We start from the raw sequence: 24,569 nt of genomic DNA, 5'->3' as shown, positions 1-24,569 counted from the left end.
GGCTACGTCAACTCAATCACATTGTAATGCTCTCTTAACAAAATAATTGCTTGCCTGGATTTAGTATTCATACTGGGCATAGCAAAATTGAAATGTTGTATCTTCAATTTAAGTTTAATCATAACACTATTCTCCCCTGTGTATCTGTTCTGTGACAGTTAAAGCTCACAGAGAAGTGTTCTGGAGTTAGTGGGAAGGTGTGGACAAGCTTTCGCTGCAATGACTTGTTGGCTGACATTCTGTGGGGGGGCAGCAGATTGTGTACTGAACTGCATTGATTTGAGTGAAATATCCATTTTGTCAATCCACCAAATTTGAGGGGCCTTGTCCAAGCCTGGGAGAGACTCCACTCCCTTCCTTGCTCCAACATCTCTCCTATCGCTCCCTCTGTCATCCATTCATTTATTAATTCAGTTATTTCTGGGGCAGCCAGCTTCCCATGTCAGCCAGCCATACCAACAGTCCCAGATCTATTCACCAGGTCTTTCCCTCCCCACGTCAGCTTCCATAAACTAAACAATGGGTTTACCATTGTTTTGGTGCAGGAGTATCTGCAGCAATACATATCCAGGCATGTCTGAACATGTCTCGAGAGCTCAGAATTAGAATAGATGGATAATCAATCATTCCTGACAGTATTGTTTTGTCTGTGATATAAAAGGGACCAACCAACCTAATATGGATAGATTCTAAAGGTGTTTTCACATAATCCTGCATTGGAACAAACAACCACAGAGGCTTCATAATGCTGCTCATTGGGCATTGAGGAACCAGTCAATGGCCAATGAGAAGCATTATGAAGCCTGTGGTTTTGCCGAGAAATTAGCTATAATCAGCATTGAAATGACTACGTGTTGGAGGGACAGCGATTCTTCTCAGCCTTTTCAATTGTTTTTCACGTGGGGATCCTCTTCAATGCTGACATATGGCAAAAATGTATTTATGAAGCCATTTTTCCATCAGCAGATGTCACAAAGTGCTATACAGCAACCCAGCCTAAAACCCCAAACAGCAAGCAAAGCCGATGTAGTGGCACAGTGGCTAGGAAAAACTCCATAGAAAGGCTGGAATCTAGGAAGAAACCTAGAGGAACTAGGCTCTGAGGGGTGGTCAATCCTCTTCTGATTTATAAGGGTACATGGCCAGGTAATCCTGGGGCATGGTCCTATGGCTCAGGTCCTCTAGGAGGGTAGAGGGAGAAAGAGAATTAAAGGGGTCATACTTAAATTTACACAGGACACCAGATACTGTATAAATGACTAACCCCCCCACCCGGCACATAGACTATTGCAACATAGACACTGGAGGCTGAGACACAAGGGGGTCGGGGGACACTGGCCCTGTCCAGCGATACCCCCAGACAGGGCCAACCAGGCAGGATAAAACCCCACCCATTTTGCCAAAGCACAAAAGTGAGGGACACTACTTGAGGGATATCAACGGACCACCAACTTACAACCCGGAGACAAGGCTGAGTATAGCCCACGAAGATCTCCTCCACCGCACGAGCCCGAGGGGGCGCAGAACCGGACAGGAAGATCACGTCTGTGACTCAACCCACTCAAGTGACGCACCCCTCCTAGGGACAGAATGGAAGAGGCAGAGAATCCTAGTGGAGAGAGGGGAGCCGGCCAGGCAGAGACAGCAAGGGCAGTTTGTAGTTCCAGTGCCTTGCACATTTACCTTCGCACCCCTGTCCAGACTACACTCATAGGACCTTCTATAGAGATGAGTCTTCAGTTAAGTCTTAAAGGTTGAGACCTAGTCTGCGTCTCTCACATGGATAGGCAGACCATTCCATGAAAATTGAGCTCTATAGGAGAAAGTCTTGCCTCCAGCTGTTAGTTTAGAAATTATAGGGTCAATAAGGAGGCCTGCGTCTTGTGACCGTAGCGTACATGTAGGTACAGTGAGAACAAGTATTTGATACACTGCCGATTTTGCAGGTTTTCCTACTTACAAAGCATGTAGAGGTCTGTAATATTTACCATAGGTACACTTCAACTGTGAGAGACGGAATCTAAAACAAAAATATAGAAAATCACATTGTATGATTTTAAAGTAATTAATTAGCATTTTATTGCATGACATAGGGTAGACATTTTTTTTTATTCCAGGGTAGACAATTTTGGGGCTTCATCATGTATCATTGAAATGTACAGCTGTGTGTCATCCGCATAGCAGTACAAGTTGACATTGTGTTTCCGAATGACATCGCCAAGTGGTAGAATATATGGAGAAAACAATAGTGGTCCTGAACCTTGAGGAACACCGAAGCTTACAATCATTTCGACAGATAATATCTAAACCAGGCAATAACTTATCAAATCAAATGAAATCAAATTTATTTATATAGCCCTTCGGACATCAGCTGATATCTCAAAGTGCTATACAGAAACCCAGCCTAAAACGCCAAACAGCAAGCAATGCAGGTGTAGAAGCACGGTGGCTAGGAAAAACTCCCTAGAAAGGCCAAAACCTAGGAAGAAACCTAGAGAGGAACCAGGCTATGTAGGGTGGCCAGTCCTCTTCTGGCTGTGCCGGGTGGAGATTATAACAGAACATGGCCAAGATGTTCAAATGTTCATAAATGACCAGCATGGTCGTATAATAATAAGGCAGAACAGTTGAAACTGGAGCAGCAGCACAGTCAGATGGACTGGGGACAGCAAGGAGTCATCATGTCAGGTAGTCCTGGGGCATGGTCCTAGGGCTCAGGTCCTCCGAGAGAGAGAAGGAGAGAATTAGAGAACGCACACTTAGATTCACATAGGACACCGAATAGGACAGGAGAAGTACTCCAGATATAACAAACTGACCCTAGCCCTCCGACACATAAACTACTGCAGCATAAATACTGGACGCTGAGACATAGCAAGTTTTCATTAGTAATAGGGTACATCATACGAAAAACGTCAGAATAATCTTCAAGAGACACATATTTCATGTACAAATTCACAACATAACATACATAGGCATTTCATCATTAAGTCCTTTAGGAAATAATGTCTGGAGGGTGAAAATCCCAAAACATTCTCTTTTACTCAGAGTATTATTAATATCTCCTCCCCTGTCTGATATCTTAACTTTCTCTATGCCACAAAATCTAAAGGTAGAAATGTCATGCTTCAGGTCATTGAAATGTACAGCGACTGGATAATCCCTATCATTTCTACTGATTTAACTTTTATGTTCACTAATTCTCTGTTTGGGAGAGCGGGTGGTTTTACCGACATAACAGAGACCACATGGACATTTAATAATGTAAATAACATGGGTGGTGGAACATGTAATAATGTCATTTATTTGGAACTGTTTTCCTGTGTGTGGGTGGCAGAAATATTCACACTATCATGTTGTTGCACTGTGCGCATCCTCTGCATTTATAGCTACCATTTGGTAGAGGGCATAAAAGAGCTTGGCTAATTTTATTTTGTGGCTGGCAGTTGGCATGAACCAATTTATCGCGTAAATTGCGACCTCTCCTATACACAATAAGTGGTGGATTTTTAAATTCAGCCGGCAAAGCTGGGTCCGATGATAAAATATGCCAGTGTTTCTTGACCACACCTCACACTTTTTCGCGAATTCAAAGTATTTATAGTTGTGAACATTAGAGTGTTCTTTGGCTTTAGTGGGTCTTTTTGTAGCAGTTCATCTCGTGTTTTTTCCAATGCCAAATTATGAGCTTCATCCACACATTGTGAGGGATAGCCTCTTCTTAGAAACCTCATGCAGATCTCCGCTGCCTTTTCTAGATAATCCTCTGTGGAGTGGCATATACGGCGCAGTCTAAAAAACTGGCTTCTTGGAAGTCCTCTTTTCAATGGCCCAGGGTGGAAGCTGCAAATTAGATTGTTCAGATGTGTGAGTGCCTTTTATTTTTTTATTTTTTTAAATGCGCCAAGGTTTGGCTTTTTCAGGAGGCTTTATTGCTGCCACTTTTTGAGTTTTGTACACAATCGGTGGATAGGGAACCATTTATTATGTTCAACATTGGAGGGCCATGCACAGGAAGTATCTTTTTCAGTAGTTTAGTTTGAATAGGGTCCAGTGTGCAGCTTGACGGTTTAGAGGTAGGTCATGACTATTTTCATGAATGTGTCAAAAGATACAGGATTAAAAAACGTGAGTCTCCATTGATCCTAAATCCTGGAAGCTCTGTGCAGACTCAGGACAACTGAGCTTTGTAATTTGCTTTCTAATGATCCTGATCTTTTTGTCGAAGTTCATGAATGTATCACTGCTGAAGTGAAAGCCATCCTCTGTTGAATGCTGCGTTTTAGTTAGCTTCGCGACAGTATCAGAAAGAAATGTTGATTTGTTCTTATTCTCCTCAATTCGTTTGAAAATATAGGATGACTGAGCAGCAGTGAGGGCTCTTCGATATTGCACGGTACAGTCTTTCCAAGCTAGTTGGTGGAGCGCCATTTCCGGTAACATTTTAGTGTTGCGACTGAATCTAGAGTATTACGCAAGGTTAAATTTAGATTCTCAGTTAGGTGGTTAACCGATTTTTGTTCTTTGGAAGGGCATCTAGGAATCTTTGTTGTCCGAGAACTTATAGAATGCTTTTCATGCTCCTTGGTTGGGGTCTAAGCAGATTATTTGTTGCGATTGTAAACATAATACAATGGTGGTCCGATAGTCCAGGATTATAAGGACAAACATTTAGAGCCACAATATATATTCAATAAGACAAAACTAGATCCAAGGTTTGATCGATGATGACTCCAAAAGCCTTTTTGAATGGGTCTGTGGACTTTTCCACGTGAATATTAGTCACCAAAAATGTGAATATCTACCATAATTACAAGGTCCAATATAGGAATTCAGGGAACTCTGTGAGGAGCGCTGTATACGGCCCAGGAGGGCTGTGAACAGTAGCTATAAAAAGTGATTGAGTAGACTGCATAGATTTCATGACTAGAGGCTCAAAAGACAAACGCTGTAATTTTTTGGGGTAAATTGTAATTTGATGTTGTAAATACGGGATATGGTCACTAGTGTAACCAGGAGCATGGATGCAAACTAGTCAACTTTCGGCAAAAATGTGCCGTTTTCAATCCAACATAGGTGGGGCGGGGGGGTTGAATGGCAGTTTACCTTATGGCTGCGATCCCTGTACAGGAATCAACATCAGGGGAAATTTCAGTGACAACTAAAAATACATCGTCGTAACATTAAACATTCTTGAAAATGCAAGTGTCTTACATCCTTCAAAAGATTAGAATCTTGGTAATCAAACTACGTTTTTCTATTTAAAATAGCATTACAGAGAACAAATACCATGCTTTTGTTTGAGAAGAGCAATCAACAACAGAAACATTTTCTGCCATGACAGTTTTTACACATTCACATCTGAAGGTAAAATTATGACTTACATTCTGATATCTTGCTCTTATTTCTCTTCCTGAGGGTCCCAGTGATCAAATGAAGTGCCGTTTTCTTTGATAAAATCAATTTTTATAGCCTAAATCGAAACATTTTGTAAACCGTTTGTGCCCTGAATTCCAATACTATCAATTTTTTACGGAGCATTCGACGTAATTACATACGGTAAACCATCGTTTATCTAGTCATGGTTGGTTTCAAGTGCATTCCTCTAGATGTTTGCAACAAAGCCAAACGTCATTGTTTTTTTTGTGGGGAGTATTGACCAAAGTGAACTGATTTGAAGACAACGAACAATGACTACCTTGCGCACCAATAATTTTAGCGAAGCTTCATTGATTGATTGTATTTCTGCCCAATGACCACCGATCTTCTTGAAATCTAGCTGGGTAGATAGCCAATGAGCTGAGGTAAACGCCAGTATGTAATGGTTTTGGGTTGGACCACCATTCCTTGTTTGTAAATGCACGCGTAATGAACTCCATTCTCGCCTTGACTATCAGAGGAGTTGCTGTGAGGCTTGTTACGCGCAGCAGTATTTCGAAAGTTGTATTTTCAACGATTTCATTGAAGATATCATGGCGAATAAATCAGGAAAAGGGAAGTCATTTAGCAATTTGCAATGAAATGTGTTGTGTTGTTTGTTTGTGTTTGTTTGGGTGTGTGTGTATATATGTGTGTGTATTCCATGTCAGATTATATTTTCAATTTTTTTATTCAAATGGAAAGGAGTAGAACAGCAAACGAACACATGGCCAATGCGCCTGCTACTCCAGCACTTCACCTTAGTGACTGTTCCCTCTGCTCTATACAATACAAATCTGTTAATTTTATGTGATGATAAAAGGCTTATACAATACAAATATTTGTTTAAATATTTTCTTTCACATTGATAGCAACTCCGATTGGGAGCTCTCGGTGACAAGCTGCCCGCTCTACCTCTGCCCCCAGTGGTGTTCATATGCCACAGTTCATTACTGCAGGCATGACTGTGCCTCAGGGCCAAAAGGGCACAGCATGGAGGTGTTGTGTCGCATGAACTGCACCACTTGTTCAGTTTGCCTCTGCTTTACATCAGAAAGAGACTGCTATGGGACATGGCACTGGTAGCAAAATATTGTTAGAGGACTTCCGAAGAATGTACTGTTTAAAAAAAAAAAAATATTTACTTTCTAATATTTTTTTAAATATTTTTTGTGTGTGTGTGTTAGAATTACTTTTTGATATGTTGTATATAGTTATTTGCACTGTTGTATATAGTTATAGGTCATTTCACCAATTTGGCCACTTGGGTACATTTGGGCAACTTGTGTGGGGCAACTTGTGTGGGGCACCTGGGTGACTTCATGCTAAATGTCATGTAGCTCATGTCATGTAGCTCACCCATTCCTGAAGTCTGAAACTTTGCACGCCTACAGTTGCCCTCTTGTGTTATCCATCAAAATTATCTCCAGCATCCTATCTGACTGTGTGGCTATTCTAGTACATGTGAAAGATGATGCTACAACAATAAAAAACAAAACATATGCTTTTTCTTTATCTTTTCTTCCACCAGATCTACTGTGTTATATTCTCCTACATTCAATGAACATTTCCACAAACTTCAGAATGTTTCCATTCAAATGATACCAAGACTATGCATATCCTTGCCTCTGGGGCTGAGCTACAGGCAGTTAGATTTGGGTATGTCTTCAGGCGGAAATTGAGAACAAAGGGATGCAGCCATAAGAGGTTAAAACTTACAGCAGCACGTCCCCTGAACAATAAGAGGTAGGTGAGATGCCTGACTACGGAGACGGGGTGAGAAGGTGATGAAGCGTACCTCATGAGCTGTAACCGAAAAACAACTGGCATTTGGAAAGTTTGAGGTGAGGGAGAAAGTGTGGCGGAACAAGTATTGTGAGCATTGTTAAGTATCTTGCTAGCTGGATCGAATTATCAGTTTGCTAGCCAGAGAAATGTTGAGCAACATTGGCCAACTTTACTGATCAAAGAATTGAGTTCATGGTGTGAAAATTAGCTGGCAAATAAAGTCAGATAGCTGATGTTAGCTAGCTAACGTTACAACATCAGATGAGCTTAACGTTAGTAACCTAACCAATTCGCTATAATATTAACTGGTAACGTTATATGACTCTTTGCCGTTCCTCAAGTTATAACGTGTTAGTTGCTTACTGGACCCTGGCAATCTGTGTGACATGTTAACTAGCTAACGAACTATCTACTATCTGAACTAATGTTTTCCCTTTACAGTATGTGATTTTCAGAATGAGAGAATTAGGTGAAAATGAGAAGTTGCTTGTTGAACAAATGTAGCTGGAGCTGGGCCTGGCTTAAGCTGGATGCCACTAGGTGAAAGGAACAGCACACTTTCTCATTATTTCAATACAGTGGATGAAAAGGGTTATGCCAGATGTACTCTCTGCCTGAAAGAGGTCAGTTATGCCAACAAAGGGTATCATGCTCTGCTGGCACATTGTAGAGTAGATATCCATAGGCAGAAAGTGTACAGTGCAGTGTAGCCCACGATATTGCATTGGTTGTGTTGAACTTGACAGTAACACGTGTGTGAGGTGAGGGGGATTATTTAATTTTTTACTCTGAACGTTATCTTTTGCCCGATTTCGATTTCTACTGTAGTGGCCACTGTAATAGAGCAAAAATAGAATAACTGTTTGTTTCTTTATATTTCTGCTTAAGATGTGTTTTTCCCCCAAGTGCAATATTTAGATGTGTGTGTGTGTGTGTGTGTGGTCACAATCGTTCTATTACAAAGGGTGTCATGGCTAACTGCAATATTAATGTACTGTTTTTTTCTCAAGGCTTGAATGTCATTAGCTGTAAAGTCTAGGCAACAAATAACATTACATCTGTTTAGCTGCGAGTTAGGTTCACATTAAACACTTTATTTTACAGAGACTGATCATTTAAATCATATTCTTTGTTTAATTAGTTAACCTTCATTTCCCCTGAGCAGGGATTTTTTTCAGTGCAAAAAAAGTGTCACCTTTTTGGGCCCTCAGCAGTTTGCATCGCTGCAGAAGGAGAGGCCTCATTTAACACTAAATTCATCAGGTTTGAGCCATGTTTCAGTCGGGCCAATCCCATCAAGATTATGATCAGTGATTAGTTAATTTACTATGACTGCCTTGGAGTTGAGGGATCTAACATTGAGTAGCCCTATTTTGAGAAGTGAGATTTCACAATTTCTTCCAATAATGACAGAAATGGAGGTCTTTATTCCAGTGAGATTACTAAGGCGAACACCGCCATGTTTAGTTTTGCCCAACCTAGATCGAGGCACAGACATGGTCTCAATGGGGATAGCTGAAATGACTACACTGACTGTGCTAGTGGCAGACTCCACTAAGCTGGCTGGCTAACAGCCTGCTGCCTGGCCTGCACCCCATCTCATTGTGGAGCTAGAGGAGTTAGACTGGGCTCTATGTTGATTGATAAGATGAGAGCACCCGTCCAGCTAGGATGGAGTCCGTCACTCCTCAGCAGGCCAGGCTTGTTCCTGTTTGTGGGGTCTCTTCCCATTTCTTCCTAACCTTTTACGTTGGATATGAAACTTGCATCGAGTGTGTGCTATAGCAGAAAAGGGACAAATCTGACAAGGGATTTGTCACTTTTCTGGCACAAGGTTATATTGGCACACAAAGGAGACGGTTGGCAGTGATTGGACAGAGGTGAACCTGGCCTAAACACCATTCCTGACTACATTTAAGGAGAGTTTTTTATTTATTTAATTTATTTAACCTTTATTTAACCAGGTAGGCAAGTTGAGAACAAGTTCTCATTTACAATTGCGACCTGGCCAAGATAAAGCAAAGCAGTTCGACAGATACAACGACACAGAGTTACACATGGAGTAAAACAAACATACAGTCAATAATACAGTATAAACAAGTCTATATACAATGTGAGCAAATGAGGTGAGAAGGGAGGTAAAGGCAAAAAAGGCCATGGTGGCAAAGTAAATAGAATATAGCAAGTACAACACTGGAATGGTAGTTTTCCAATGGAAGAATGTGCAAAGTAGAAATAAAAATAATGGGGTGCAAAGGAGCAAAATAAATAAATTAAATACAGTTGGGAAAGAGGTAGTTGTTTGGGCTAAATTATAGGTGGGCTATGTACAGGTGCAGTAATCTGTGAGCTGCTCTGACAGTTGGTGCTTAAAGCTAGTGAGGGAGATAAGTGTTTCCAGTTTCAGAGATTTTTGTAGTTCGTTCCAGTCATTGGCAGCAGAGAACTGGAAGGAGAGGCGGCCAAAGAAAGAATTGGTTTTGGGGGTGACTAGAGAGATATACCTGCTGGAGCGTGTGCTACAGGTGGGAGATGCTATGGTGACCAGCGAGCTGAGATAAGGGGGGACATTACCTAGCAGGGTCTTGTAGATGACATGGAGCCAGTGGGTTTGGCGACGAGTATGAAGCGAGGGCCAGCCAACGAGAGCGTACAGGTCGCAATGGTGGGTAGTATATGGGGCTTTGGTGACAAAACGGATTGCACTGTGATAGACTGCATCCAATTTGTTGAGTAGGGTATTGGAGGATATTTTGTAAATGACATAGACAAAGTCGAGGATTGGTAGGATGGTCAGTTTTACAAGGGTATGTTTGGCAGCATGAGTGAAGGATGCTTTGTTGCGAAATAGGAAGCCAATTCTAGATTTAACTTTGGATTGGAGATGTTTGATATGGGTCTGGAAGGAGAGTTTACAGTCTAACCAGACACCTAAGTATTTGTAGTTGTCCACGTATTCTAAGTCAGAGCCGTCCAGAGTAGTGATGTTGGACAGGCGGGTAGGTGCAGGTAGCGATCGGTTGAAGAGCATGCATTTAGTTTTACTTGTATTTAAGAGCAATTGGAGGCCACGGAAGGAGAATTGTATGGCATTGAAGCTTGCCTGGAGGGTTGTTAACAGTGTCCAAAGAAGGGCCGGAAGTATACAGAACGGTGTCGTCTGCGTAGAGGTGGATCAGAGACTCACCAGCAGCAAGAGCGACCTCATTGATGTATACAGAGAAGAGAGTCGGTCCAAGAATTGAACCCTGTGGCACCCCCATAGACTGCCAGAGGTCCGGACAGCAGACCCTCCGATTTGACACACTGAACTCTATCAGAGAAGTAGTTGGTGAACCAGGCGAGGCAATCATTTGAGAAACCAAGGCTGTCGAGTCTGCCGATGAGGATGTGGTGATTGACAGAGTCGAAAGCCTTGGCCAGGTCAAAGAATACGGCTGCACAGTAATGTTTCTTATCGATGGCGGTTAAGATATCGTTTAGGACCTTGAGCGTGGCAGAGGTGCACCCATGACCAGCTCTGAAACCAGATTGCATAGCAGAGAAGGTATGGTGAGATTCGAAATGGTCGATAATCTGTTGGACTTGGCTTTCGAAGACCTTAGAAAGGCACGGTAGGATAGATATAGGTCTGTAGCAGTTTGGGTCAAGAGTGTCCCCCCCTTTGAAGAGGGGGATGACCGCAGCTGCTTTCCAATCTTTGGGAATCTCATACGACACGAAAGAGAGGTTGAACAGGCTAGTAATAGGGGTGGCAACAATTTCGGCAGAAAATTTTAGAAAGAAAGGGTCCAGATTGTCTAGCCCGGCTGATTTGTAGGGGTCCAGATTTTGCAGCTCTTTCAGAACATCAGCTGAATGGATTTGGGAGAAGGAGAAATGGGGAAGGCTTGGGCGAGTTGCTGTTCGGGGTGCAGTGCTGCTGACCGGGGTAGGAGTAGCCAGGTGGAAAGCATGGCCAGCCGTAGAAAAATGCTTATTGAAATTCTCAATTATGGTGGATTTATCAGTGGTGACAGTGTTTCCTATCTTCAGTGCAGTGGGCAGCTGGGAGGAGGTGTTCTTATTCTCCATGGACTTTACAGTGTCCCAGAACTTTTTTGAGTTGGTGTTGAAGGAAACAAATTTCTGCTTGAAAAAACTAGCCTTGACTTTTCTAACTGCCTGTGTATAATGGTTTCTAGCTTCCCTGAACAGCTGCATATCACGGGGGCTGTTCGACGCTAATGCAGAACGCCATAGGATGTTTTTGTGTTGGTTAAGGGCAGTCACGTCTGGGGAGAACCAAGGGCTATATCTGTTCCTGGTTCTAAATTTCTTGAATGGGGTATGTTTATTTAAGATGGTTAGGAAGGCATTTAAAAAAAATATCCAGGCATCCTCTACTGACGGGATGAGTTCAATATCCTTCCAGGATACCCAGGCCAGGTCGATTAGAAAGGCCTGCTCGCTGAAGTGTTTCAGGGAGCGTTTTACAGTGATGAGTGGAGGTTGTTTGACCGCTGACCCATTACGGATGCAGGCAATGAGGCAGTGATCGCTGAGATCTTGGTTGAAGACAGCAGAGGTGTATTTAGAGGGCAAGTTGGTTAGGATGATATCTATGAGGGTGCCCGTGTTTAAGGCTTTGGGGAGGTACCTGGTAGGTTCATTGATAATTTGTGTGAGATTGAGGGCATCAAGTTTAGATTGTAGGATGGCTGGGGTGTTAAGCATGTTCCAGTTTAGGTCGCCTAGCAGCACGCGCTCTGAAGATGGATGGGGGGCAATCAGTTCACATATGGTGTCCAGAGCACAGCTGGGGGCAGAAGGTGGTCTATAGCAGGCGGCAACGGTGAGAGACTTGTTTTTAGAGAGGTGGATTTTTAAAAGTAGAAGTTCAAATTGTTTGGGTACAGACCTGGATAGTAGGACAGAACTCTGCAGGCATCTTTGCAGTAGATTGCAACACCGCCGCAGTGAATAGAACAAACTTAGTTAGGGAGGAGGCTTCTAATGTTAACATGCATGAAACCAAGGCTATTACGGTTACAGAAGTCGTCAAAAGAGAGCGCCTGGGGAATAGGAGTGGAGCTAGGCACTGCAGGGCCTGGATTCACCTCTACATCGCCAGAGGAACATAGGAGGAGTAGAATAAGGGTGCGGCTAAAAGCAATAAGAATTGGTCGTCTGGAACAGAGTAAAAGGAGGTTTCTGGGGGCGATAAAATAGCATCAAGGTATAATGTACAGACAAAGGTATGGTAGGATGTGAATACAGTGGAGGTAAACCTAGGTATTGAGTGATGAAGAGAGAGATATTGTCTCTAGAAACATCATTGAAACCAGGAGATGTCATTGCATGTGTGGGTGGTGGAACTAATAGGTTGGATAAGGTATAGTGAGCAGGACTAGAGGCTCTACAGTGAAATAAGCCAATAAACACTAACCAGAACAGCAATGGACAAGGCATATTGACATTAAGGAGAGGCATGCTTAGTCGAGTGATCAAAAGGGGTCCGGTGAGTGGAGAGGTTGGTTGGGGGTCACGGCGATTTAGACAGCTAGCCAGGCCATCGGTAGCAAGCTAGCATAGGATGGAGGTCTGTTATTACCCACCTCTTGCGTTCCGTCAGTAGATTAGTGTGGTAGAGGGGATTAATCCAAATCACACAACAACAACAAAAATAAAAACAATAGATATAGTTATAGAGGCCCAAGAAGAAAAGATAATAATAATTTTAAAAATAATTTAAAAAAAATAATAATAAAAAAATGGTCCGATTGTCTATTCAGATAGCAGCCGGTAAGACAGCTAACGGTTAGCAGGCCGCAGATGGGCGTTCAGGTAACGTCGCGACGGAGGAGCCAGCCGGATCTCCTTCGGGTAGATGACGTCGGCAGTCCAGTTGTGAAGGCCCGGTGGGGCTCCGCGTAGGCAGTAAAACGGGTCTGGATAGGTGACTGCAGCCCAGGAGTGATTGATGGAACTCAGGAGTGATTGACGGAGCTAGCTAGCTCCGGAATAATTGATGTTTGCTCCGGAATCGACGAAAGCCGATAGTCACACGGATAGCAGCTAGCTAGCTGTGAGATCCGGGTATGAATGTCCAGAGAGCAGTTGAAATCCAGGGACATGGAGAGAAAAATTGGTCCGGTATGTTCCGTTCCGAGCCGCGCTGCGCCGTATAAAACTGGCGATAGATTTTCGAGCTAAAGGATAGCTGATGACCACAAACCGTGGTTAGCTGAATACTAACGATTTGCCAGTAAAGAAGCTAACTAGCTTCTGAACTAGCTTCTGAACTAGCTTCTGAACTAGCTTCTGAACTAGCTTCTGGGCTAGCTTCTGGGCTAGCTTCTTGGAGGATTACAGATTTGAGGTAAATAATACTTTTTTATAAATATAAATTGGTGAGGCGGGTTGCAGGAGAGTGTTTTGAAGATGAGTTGATGGAAAATAAAAATTAAATCTATGTGAAAAAAGTTGTGTGTGTATATATATATATATATATATATATATATATATACAGGACACAACAAGATGAGGACAAAAAGAGGACTGCTATGCCATCTTGGTTGATATTTTCTTTTTTTGCTGAGTCACTCAACAGTGAGCCCATTGATAAAGCTAGCTACCTGTTGCATGACCATATGAGTGGAGATGAAAGGATTTGATTGAAGCTTTGTTGTCACAAGCTGTATTTGATTAAGCCCAATGTTCAATCTGTGGGGATGTTTTAGACCAATCAAAGGGCCACTAAACAACCATAAACGTAACATTTTGTCGGCTACAGTATACTTACAGTTCATTCTCGTTATTTTATTATCTCCTCAATGATGGCAAAGCATAATTCAGCTTCCTTACCATTTAGGCTACTCTACAAAAACAAGCACACTCGTGCTTTTCATTGTAGTCGTTTTCTCTCTTAAGACAACCATATTAGTCATGCTTTTATACACTTTTTTTTTTTAGTTCAGTGGTGTCTCAGGGTTTGTAGCCTTTGTCTGCATATCCTGTCCAAATCCTTTCTGAGCTACTGCATTCTGAGCATTTAATGCAGCAACCGACTGCTCCATCACTGCTTTCTGAGTACTCGTGCTTTCTTTGTCGCTCTCGTTCATTCTCTCCCCCCTCTGTCTCTCTCTGTATCTCACACTTTATTTTCCACACAGGCAATGAATGGTGCCTGCGCTCTCTTCACTGTCCCTCCTGCTGGCTTTCACTCCTCTCTCGATCTCTCAATGTATTGTAGGGCCTCTTTGTTACCATCTTTGTATAAATCAATACATTCAATCAATTTTGGTTGTGACACATGATTATGATTATTTTACCCCCCAAAAATTCTATGCTAGAATTATTTTATTATACAATGCATTCGGAAAGAATTCAGACCCCTTGACCTTTTCCCATTTTTTTTTAACATTACAGCCTTAATCCAAAATTAAATAGTTTTCCCCCCCTCATCAATCTACACACAATACCCCATAATGACAAAGCAAAAATAGTTTTTGGGACAATTTTGCTAGTTTATATAAAATAAACTGAAATCACATTTGCCTAAGTATTCCGACCCTTTAGTCAGTACTTTGTTGAAGGACCTTTGGCAGGGATTTCAACCTGGAGCAGGTTTTGATCAGGGAAATCTTTGTACTTTGCTCCGTTCATCTTTCCCTCAATCCTGACTAGTCTCCCAGTTCCTGCCGCTGAAAAACATCCCCACAGCATGATACTGCCACCACCATGCTTCACCGTAGGGATGGTGCCAGGTTTCCTCCAGACGTGACGCTTGGCATTTGGGCCAAAGAGTTCAATCTTGGTTTCATCAGATCAGAGAATCTTGTTTCTCATGGTCTGAATCCTTTAAGTGCCTTTTGGCAAACTCCAAGCGGACTGTCATGTGCCTTTTACCGAGGAATGGCTTCCGTCTGGCCACTCTAGGATAAAGGCCTGATTGGCAGAGTGGTGCAGAGATGGTTGTACTTTTGGAAGGTTCTCCCATCTCCACAGAGGAACTCTGGAGCTCTGTCACCTCCCTGACCAAGGCCCATCTCCCCGATTGCTCAGTTTGACTGGGCGGCCAGCTCTAGGAAGAGTCTTGGTGGCTCCAAACTTCTTCAATTTAAGAATGATGGCGCCACTGTGGTGTTCGGGACCTTCAATGCTGCAGAAATGTTTTGGTACCCTTCCCCAGATCTGTGCCTCGACACAATCCTGTCTCTGAGCTCTACGGACAATTCCTTTGACCTTTTTGCTTGGTTTTTGCGCTGACATTCACTTTCAACTGTGGGACCATATATAGACAGGTGTGTGCCTTTCCAAATCATGTCCAATTGATTGAATTTACCATAAGTGGACAACATTCCAGTTGTAGAAACATTTCAAGGATGAGCAATGGAAACGGGATGCACCTGAGCTCAATTTCAAGTCTCATAGTAAGGGTTCTGAATAATTATGTAAATAAGGTTTTTCAGTATTTTTATTTTATTTTTAATTTGCACACAAAAAAAATGTTTTCGTTTTTTCGTTATGTAGATTGAGATTTTAGAACCTTGTCAGCTCGATCCACCTTTTGGTTACTGGCCCAATGCTCTAACCACTAGGCTACCTGCTGCCCCGTATAGAGAAGCTGTAAGTGTCTAATTGCTTAGGTTACATCCTGAAACCTTTTCACTATTTTTGTTTTTGCGGCCTTGTCTGCTTAGTGCAGTCAGGGTTGCTTTCGGGATTTTTTGCAAGAGACCTGACACCTTAAGCACACAGATCCCGATATCGGTATCAAAATCGACAACATCCAACAAGTCCAACAACGTTTCTAATCAATCCTCAGGTACCCTAATATGTAAATAAACTATACATTTTAAGGAGAATAGTATAATCATTACCAGAGATAAATAACGAAGTGTGCGCCCTCATCCACGCACGCCACAACACTACAATCAAAATGAGAGCCACCTAGAAAAACTAATTCTAGCTCATTTTTCAAAAAACAAGCCTGAAACCCTTTCTGAAGACTAGTGGAAGCTATAGGAACTGCATTCTGGAAGGTATTTCTTTGATTTGCCAATTGACAGGCATTTTAAATGGTAATTTAAAAGAAAATCCGGATGGATTCTCCTCGGGTTTTTCCTGCCATATCAGTTCTGTTATACTCACAGACAGTATTTTAACAGTGTTAGAAATGTCAGTGTTTTCTATCCAATACTACCAATGATAGGCCCAGAAGCTAGGATATGCATAAGTAACAGGTAGTTTACTTTTGGCACATCAGTCATCTGAATTTTAGGACTAATTCCTGATTGACATATCCAAAGCACATGTCTCTACTACTAGTCTACATATTTTACACAGAGGGCGGGGGTCATTCCATATGGATGAATGGAACATTGTGAAGGGCCATTTGCCAAACCAATCACATTTATTTAGTTAAATTGTGATTTTCTAGCATTAAAGGAGAACTTTCCCAAAAATGATCTTCTGGTATTTATTTCATTAGTCTGTTGTTGACATAGTCCCCAAATGTTTTGCTTGTCAGAAATGTCTCTTGCTTTCACCGCTCGCCCTCTCTCTCTCGCTCTGTGTGTATCTCTAACACTTTACTTTGTCCCCAGGCAATGAATGGTTCATGCGCTCACTTCTTTCTTTTCACTGTGCCCTACCCTCTGTCCTTCCTGCTGGCTTTCTCTGGCTTTCTCTCTTGTTCTCTCCCTCCTCCTCTCTCTCTGTCTTTGCCATGCAGTTCACACCGTGTCTATGGCCTTCTGTAATTGCCTATTTGCACAGTTGAAGTTTGTTGATCAGCTTAACCTTTGTCTTGTCTTAAAGCGGAAGATGCAATTTGTAATGTTGAATGGATTGTCTCGTATGTGCTTGTGTGTGTGGTGTGTGTGCTCGTGCGGCACAATTCTATTTGTGCCCTTTGGCGTCAGTGTTTGCTGTGATTTACAGGACAGAAAGCATATGCTGGATGCCTCATACGTGATGCACTAGGTCCCAGACGTCTGGCTTAAATAGACTATCTACTGTGGGATTTAACCTCCCATGTAATGTTGGCTACACAGACACACACAACACCCTATTCATTATTCCAAATATTGACGGAATGTTAACATGCTTCATTTGTGCTTGTTTTGTAAATGTATACTTGAGTTGTAGCCTCTTTTCAATAATAAAGGAGATTGTGATCTTTCAATGTAGTTTAATCGATAAGTTGAACATTTTGTCACTTCTTTCATGTAATTTAAACTGAATGTTTCATTCTTTATTTATCAATGCCATATCCATGTATTTCAATGTCTGTGACTGCCATGTGGATATTAGTGAAAACTTTCATTTGGTGATGACATTTGTTATGTCAGTATGGCTGTATGTAACAGATACTTAGTCTGCTATCTGCTGGCCTGACAATACCTCGGATGAGGTCATGCTCTGTAGAGACAGAACCCAGCCCCTCATTTCACATTTCACATTGAGCTTGTTCACGTTAGTGTGGGTCAGCCATGGCAGGAAACACAGTCAACTTTGTCGACAGATCAGATTCCAAACACACACACACACAGCCTTTCTAGGACACCGTTATCCAAATTGCTGCCTCTGTAGTGGTGCAATAATGTGAAGTGTTGCAATTCACAGATGTTTTAGGTTGTCACAAATAGACAACCACAAGCAAGCGCTCTAAGTGTAATAAAAAGGCATGCTTCTCAAATGCATCACTTTTCCAGTTTACCGCTCAGTAGACCAAAAATAAACAAATCAGAGGCCATTTAGTTTAAAAAATCATCTGATGGATGCACCATGCCACCCCCTATCCCCTCTTATGGAATCCTAAAAGGCAACCCTGGGCTTTGTTGTACTTTTCTCTAGTTCTGTGCTTCCTTCATTAGCTCTGCTCCAGTCTGTAAAATGCCTCCACCCCAGCAGCTGAGGCTTAACTACATGGCTTCACACACTGGACGGTAGCCTAAGAGAGAGAGGATAAGATGTACTTTATTGTCAATTAACTTAGAGAACAGAAATGTCTATGTTCACAATCCAACCCCCCCAAGACACGGATACCGAGGGGCTGGACGCTTTGGGTCTCTTTCTGACAGGGCGATTATACCAGGCACTAGGCTAAAAGGCAGAGGTGTGGACTCGAGTCACAAATATTATGACATGCAGCTCCACTGACTTTAACACCAGTGACTCGTGACTTAACTTGGACTTGAGCCTTTTGACTCGAACTGACTTGATACCCTCCAAGTTCAAATAATAAAAATGATGCTTTTTAGAAAAGTGTGCAGCGCATCAACTCTTCATTGAACGGATTACAGTTTGAATCGGACAGCAGCCAATCAAATTGTGCCAGCTGAGAAAAAGTTGAGCGTGGCTGTGCAGAGGAACGTCGGCGGGTGAATTCAGATGGAGCCCTTGGAAAGATGATACCCCAAAGTATTATTTTCGATTATTAAGACAAAGCTCTATCAACAAAAAAACGGATTGCGACTTGAAAAACAGAGAAAATTAGACTGAGGCGCAACAATTTCAAACTTTGTTCGACATTTGAAGCTGCACAGAGAATGTTGTGGCTAATATAGCTGACAGCTATATCATTTTTTTTTTATTACTTTGCTAGTGTAGCATGTAGGCTAACGTAACGTTAAATTAATGGGCCTCCACACTGTCAGTCAGTCAGTGTGGGAACATGATCATTGCACCCAACTGGCCAGGCAGTTGGTAGCCTAAATCCTGCCTGATGTTACTGCTGTTCCTAAAACCATTGACATATGTTAACCTACTGTAAACACACACAGAGGGTGTGTGTGTGTGTTTGTGTGTGAGAGAAGGTTGGGCGATTTGTGTACACGCCTACATAACCCAATTGCGATCCTCGATAGTCGATCACTATGGGGGGGGGGGGCTGCTCTCTCATGGCTACCCATGTATTTCCATGGAAATATGTTTATTTGGAAAGTAATAAATATATAGATTTTTTTAAAGCATTCATGATTTGCTTAAATGTAATATACTAGCTATTACTCTTGTTAAAAATATGAAATTGTATTCCATTTGGTGAAGAGCACATTATGACTTTTTTAGGGCTCGGACTTGCCTGTCTTGACTTGGGACTTGAGGGCTAGGAACGTGAGACTTTCTTGTGACTTGTAGAACAATGACTTTGTCCCACCTCTGCTATAAGGTGTTCACCCACAAAAGGACTATTTCCTTCAATGTTTATGAACATATGTTCAGTCAATAGACAAGTGCATCAGAAAAACAATAGTCCAAACCCGATATATAATAAAAAAGTTTGAATTTACTCAGAATTTAGCATGATTAGAGTGACTAGAATAACATTAGAGCTGATGTGCCCTCTTGCTGAGCAGAAGAAATATCAGCCCACAGAGAAGCACAAGATTAAACTTCACTCAACATTCTAGAGCAAAAACATTTCTGTAAGAAACCCAACGATAGCCTTTTGTTCCTAGTTTTTAGTATTCGTCTCAGGCTTTTGGCACAATGGTGCACCCGATTCAGCTGCCCTGCGAGCCGAGTAGGCGAACTGTTGCCATTTTGAACCATCACAAGTGTCTGAAGGTACAAACTCTGTCTTCCCGGCAGGCCTGGTGAGCCAATCAAGTGCACTATAGGCCTACCGCTGGCCAATCGGATTGCTCAGATGCCCGTGTCTGCACTAACGTAGCAGGCATAAAAGAGCTACAGCAAAGTTGATACTGTGAGATTTCAAAACGTTTAAAATATAACTAGAGGGAGACTATCAAATCCAATTGTATTGGTCACATACAGTACACGTGTTTAGCAGATGTTATTGCGGGTGTATCTAAATGCTCATGCTTCTAGTTCTGACAGTGCAGCAATATCTAACAAGTAATATCTAACAATTTCAGAACAACTACCTAATACACACATCTAAGTAAAGGAATGGAATTAAGAATATATATGTATATATATGCATGAGCAAAATCAGAGCAGCGTAGAATAAGATATAATACCGTGTATATACATCGGAAGTTTGCATACACCTTAGCCAAATAAATGTAAACTCAGTTTTTCACAATAACTGACATTTAATCCTAGTAAAAATTCCCTGTCTTAGGTCAGTTTGGATCACCACTTTGTTTTAAGAATGTGAAATGTCAGAATAATAATATAGAGAATGATTTATTTCAGCTTTTATTTCTTTCATCACATTCCCAGTGGGTCAGAAGTTTACACACACTCAATTAGTATTTGGTAGCATTGCCTTTAAATTGGGGTCATTGCTTGGGGTCATTGTCAACTCGGAAGACCCATTTGCGACCAAGCTTTAACTTCCTGACTGATGTCTTGAGATGTTGCTTCAATATATCCACATAATTTTCCTTCCTCATGAAGCCATCTATTTTGTGAAGTGCACCAGTCCCTCATACAGCAAAGCACCCTTACAACATGATTCTGCCACCCCCATGCTTCACGGTTGGGATGGTGTTCTTTGGCTTGCAAGCCTTCCCCTTTTCCCTCCAAACATAACAATGGTCTTTTTGCCATTATGGCAGTTTTTGTTTCATGAGACCTGAGGGCATTTCTCCAAAAAGTACGATCTTTGTTCCCATGTGCAGTTGCAAACCGTGGTCTGGCTTTTTTTGTGGCTGTTTTGGAGCAGTGGCTTCTTCCTTGCTGAGCGGCAAGGAAGAAGACACTGTACCCGTTTCCTCCAGCATCTCCACAAGGTCTTTTGCTGTTGTTCTGGGGTTGATTTGCACTTTTCGCACCAAAGTACGTTCATCTCTGGGAGACAGAACGTGTCTCCTTCCTGAGAGGGATGACGGCTGCATGGTTCCATGGTGTTTATACTTGTGTACTATTGTTTGTACAGATGAACTTGGTACCTTCAGGCGTTTGGAAATTAATCCCAGACTTGTGGAGGTCTACAATTTGTTTTCTGATGTCAAGCAAAGAGGCACTGAGTTTGAAGGTAGGCCTTGAAATACATCCACAAGGTACACCTCCAATTGACTCAAATGATGTCAATTATCCTATCAGAAGCTTCTAAAGCCATGACATCATTTTCTGGAATTTTCCAAGCTGTTTAAAGGCACAGTCAACTTAGTGTATGTGAACTTCTGACCCACTGGAATTGTGATACAGTGAATTATAATGAAATAATCTGTCTGTAAACAATTGTTGGAAAAATGACTTGTCATGCACAAAGTAGATGTCCTAACTGACTTGCAAAACTACAGTTTGTGAACAGGAAATTTGTGAAGTGGTTGAAAAACCAGTTTTAATGACTCCAACCTAAGTGTATGTAAACTACCAACTTCAACTGTATAATCTGAGGCAAAGTTGGTTCTTCTGTGGTCAATCCGGACACAAACCAGTAGTTTCTCCCTTTTTTTAAAAAACACTTTGTTGTCAATCCCTATGGAAATACTGTATTACTTTCTTTCAACCGACTGGCTCGTACAAGTGAACGTCATCTCTTGAGTATTGATTTTCCTATAGAGTAACCCGTGTGGCTTGCTTGGCCACTGCATATTTAATGGTCCATAATGCAATGTGCTCCCAAAGTCATCTACAAAGATTTGAATTTCTTCGTTCGTCCCGTCCCATTCTTTGATCAACACCCCTCCTCGCCCCCTGAACTTCCAGTGTGTTATTCAAGACTACATCCCGTGTGTATTGGGATTCAGTGACGTCGGAGGAGCAGATGCACTGTCCTCTGCCAAGGTCGGCCATTTTATGGGGATTCTGCTGCATCAGGTATTCGTGTGATGCCCGGTCCGCTTGGCCCCTCGCTGCCTGCCTCTCTGGCAGACACACAAACGCGCACACATTTTCTCACTCAGATCACATGCTCACACACACACACACACACATCCACAGACCCATACATACTCATTTTGACACAAAGTATGTGACACATGCATTAACTCTCACACAGTCACACACACTTATACATTCTGAATGTTTCTGACTCACTCACTCACAAAGAAGTAGAAGTGCGAGTCAACACACGACCTCCCGTAGCACCACATGGCCTCATATGTCCATTGATTTAAGAAGGGAAGTTGATAGTAGGTTGAATGTGAGTGGTGGTATGACACCATGTCCCACTCAGTTCATATTAATACCTCCCCCATGAGGTCACACCTCATCACTCACTGAGATGATGCCCCAGTATAGAAGGAAACTGTCTGCCAACTTTTATACAAATCCCGGTACGAGTGAATTCGGAACGAGATCGTTTTCCCTACATGCAACTACACGAGTCTTGCACTATAAGTGTTTGTATGTTTGTCGAGTGGGTTCTCTGAAGTACTTGAGCTCCAAATCGGTCAGCAATGGTGCTAACGTCTCACCACCGCTGTCACACACAAACACACACACACACACACACCAGAGCATTAGGGGAGAGTGTGTGTGGCCATCCATCCCCTCCCATTCAGTGCGAGTCGCGTCTGTCGTGACATGTGGGAGTTTATTTCTTCCTTCCATTATTTTCCTTATCTTTTGTTTCCTCCTGCCATTCTTCCTATGATGTTGCTTCTCTCTGCGTCCGCCTCCCCCCGGATACAGTGCTGCGACATTCAGGGAGGACTGTTTGTGTGTGTGTGTGTGGGCTTTTCTTTTCTCTCCTTCTGAGTTCATCACGCTTGATCTTGTCCTCCTCTTCTCATGTGTTTCTCACCTCGGCTGTCTGTGATTTAATCCTGTCCACAACAACACCATGACAAAATCGGACACTGTTTGACATTCCTTGTGTTGATGTACTTTCAATGTAAAATTGGCCCTGTGAAGAACACTGCTTTTGTTGATCCTGTAAAATGCACAGCAGTGACAATGAACAGATTGTCCTTGGTTGTCACTATCTCGTTGAATAACATTGGCGGATTTCCCTGCCTGCAATCCTTTTACCATATGATAACAAACTAATGCAATATGGTTAATTGAAAGGCATCTGGTAAGAAACGACCTGTATTCTATGTTGTTGGCATCCCCTGGTAAGGCACTGACATTTCGATTCGTTAAAACGTAGCAAATAACGTGTGGGATATCTACAGTTTCTGAGGCATTAAAGGTTTCAGCTTTTTGAATGCTTCTGTACATTAGGATTGTTACACCCAGTAGGCTACACAGGGTTTTCTCATAGTACAACTACAGCACTACATTTTATTTCTATCTCTATAGCCATCTATTGGTACTTGTTGGTGTTGCTTATCTAGCATAGCGGGGGTTAAATTAATTTCATCTGCAGCTCGTTGAATGTGACCCCCCCCCCCCCCCCCCCCCCGGGCTACAAATGCTCAAATAACAGATGATTCTTCTCTTTTCCTCTTGTCAATCTTCCCCCTCACCTTCCTCTCCACACATCTCTTTTCCACTGTCATGCTGTGGCTTTCGCTCTCCCTCGCTCCCGTCTGTCTATCTTCTCCTACCTCTCCACATTCTCCCTCCCTCTCTGCCAGGCTGCTCCTGCAGTGAGTCCGTATCATGGAGGCAGGCAGCGGGGCTGCTGCAGCAGTGGGGAGTGCAGCTCTAGGACTGCTCGGCGCCGCGGAAGCAGCCAGCCATGACATCTCCGACAGGTAAGACCTAGCAGCACGACACGCTCACCTCTACTCCTCTATAGCTGCCCTGGCCGGATGGGGCTTTTCAAACCACAACCTCGCTTTAAAGCAGGTGGAGCTGGATATTTGGCTGTGTGCACTGTAAGAGTAAAGGCACGCTTTTCTGTGTCTCACTCTCTGTGTGTGTGTGTGTGTGTGTGTGTGTGTGTGTGTGTCTCTCTGTCTCGCTCTCTCTGTGTGTCTCTCTCTCTGTCTCGCTCTCTCTGTGTCTCTCTCTGTGTCTCTCTCTGTGTCTCGCTCTCTCTGTGTCTCTCTGTCTCGCTCTCTCTGTGTGTCTCTCTCTCTCTCTGTCTCGCTCTCTCTGTGTCTCTCTGTCTCGCTCTCTCTGTGTCTCTCTGTCTCGCTCTCTCTCTGTCTCGCTCTCTCTCTGTCTCGCTCTCTCTGTCTCGCTCTCTCTCTGTCTCGCTCTCTCTGTCTCGCTCTCTCTCTGTCTCGCTCTCTCTCTGTCTCGCTCTCTCTCTGTCTCGCTCTCTCTGTGTCTCTCTCTCTCTGTGTCTCTCTCTCTCTCTGTCTCGCTCTCTGTGTCTCGCTCTCTGTGTCTCTCTCTCTCTCTGTCTCGCTCTCTCTGTGTCTCTCTCTCCTCGCTCTCTCTGTGTCTCTCTCTCTCTCTCTCTCTCTGTGTCTCGCTCTCTCTGTGTCTCTCTCTCTCTCTGTCTCGCTCTCTCTGTCTCTCTGTCTCGCTCTCTCTGTGTGTGTCGCTCTCTCTCTCTCGCTCTCTATGTGTGTGTCGCTCTCTCTCTGTCTCGCTCTCTCTGTGTGTGTCGCTCTCTCTCT

General features: G+C 42.8%; 1 protein-coding gene across 4 annotated transcripts in view; it reads left to right on the top strand.

The window, feature by feature from the left end:
- Nucleotides 1–24,569, top strand: part of arhgap32b (Rho GTPase activating protein 32b) — a 220,648-nt gene that overhangs the window by 63,292 nt on the left and 132,787 nt on the right. For all 4 annotated transcript variants that reach the window (XM_031826760.1, XM_031826762.1, XM_031826761.1 and 1 more), the window contains one exon: nucleotides 23,634–23,753. In XM_031826760.1, the coding sequence (XP_031682620.1) occupies nucleotides 23,659–23,753 (95 nt within the window). In that variant the 5' untranslated portion in view covers nucleotides 23,634–23,658. The remainder of the gene's footprint in view (nucleotides 1–23,633; nucleotides 23,754–24,569) is intronic.

Source organism: Oncorhynchus kisutch, linkage group LG6 (genome assembly GCF_002021735.2).
Source record: "Oncorhynchus kisutch isolate 150728-3 linkage group LG6, Okis_V2, whole genome shotgun sequence".
Classification (NCBI taxonomy): domain Eukaryota; kingdom Metazoa; phylum Chordata; class Actinopteri; order Salmoniformes; family Salmonidae; genus Oncorhynchus; species Oncorhynchus kisutch.
Note: the sequence above shows the minus strand (reverse complement) of the source record. Positions and strands in the feature narration are given on the sequence as shown.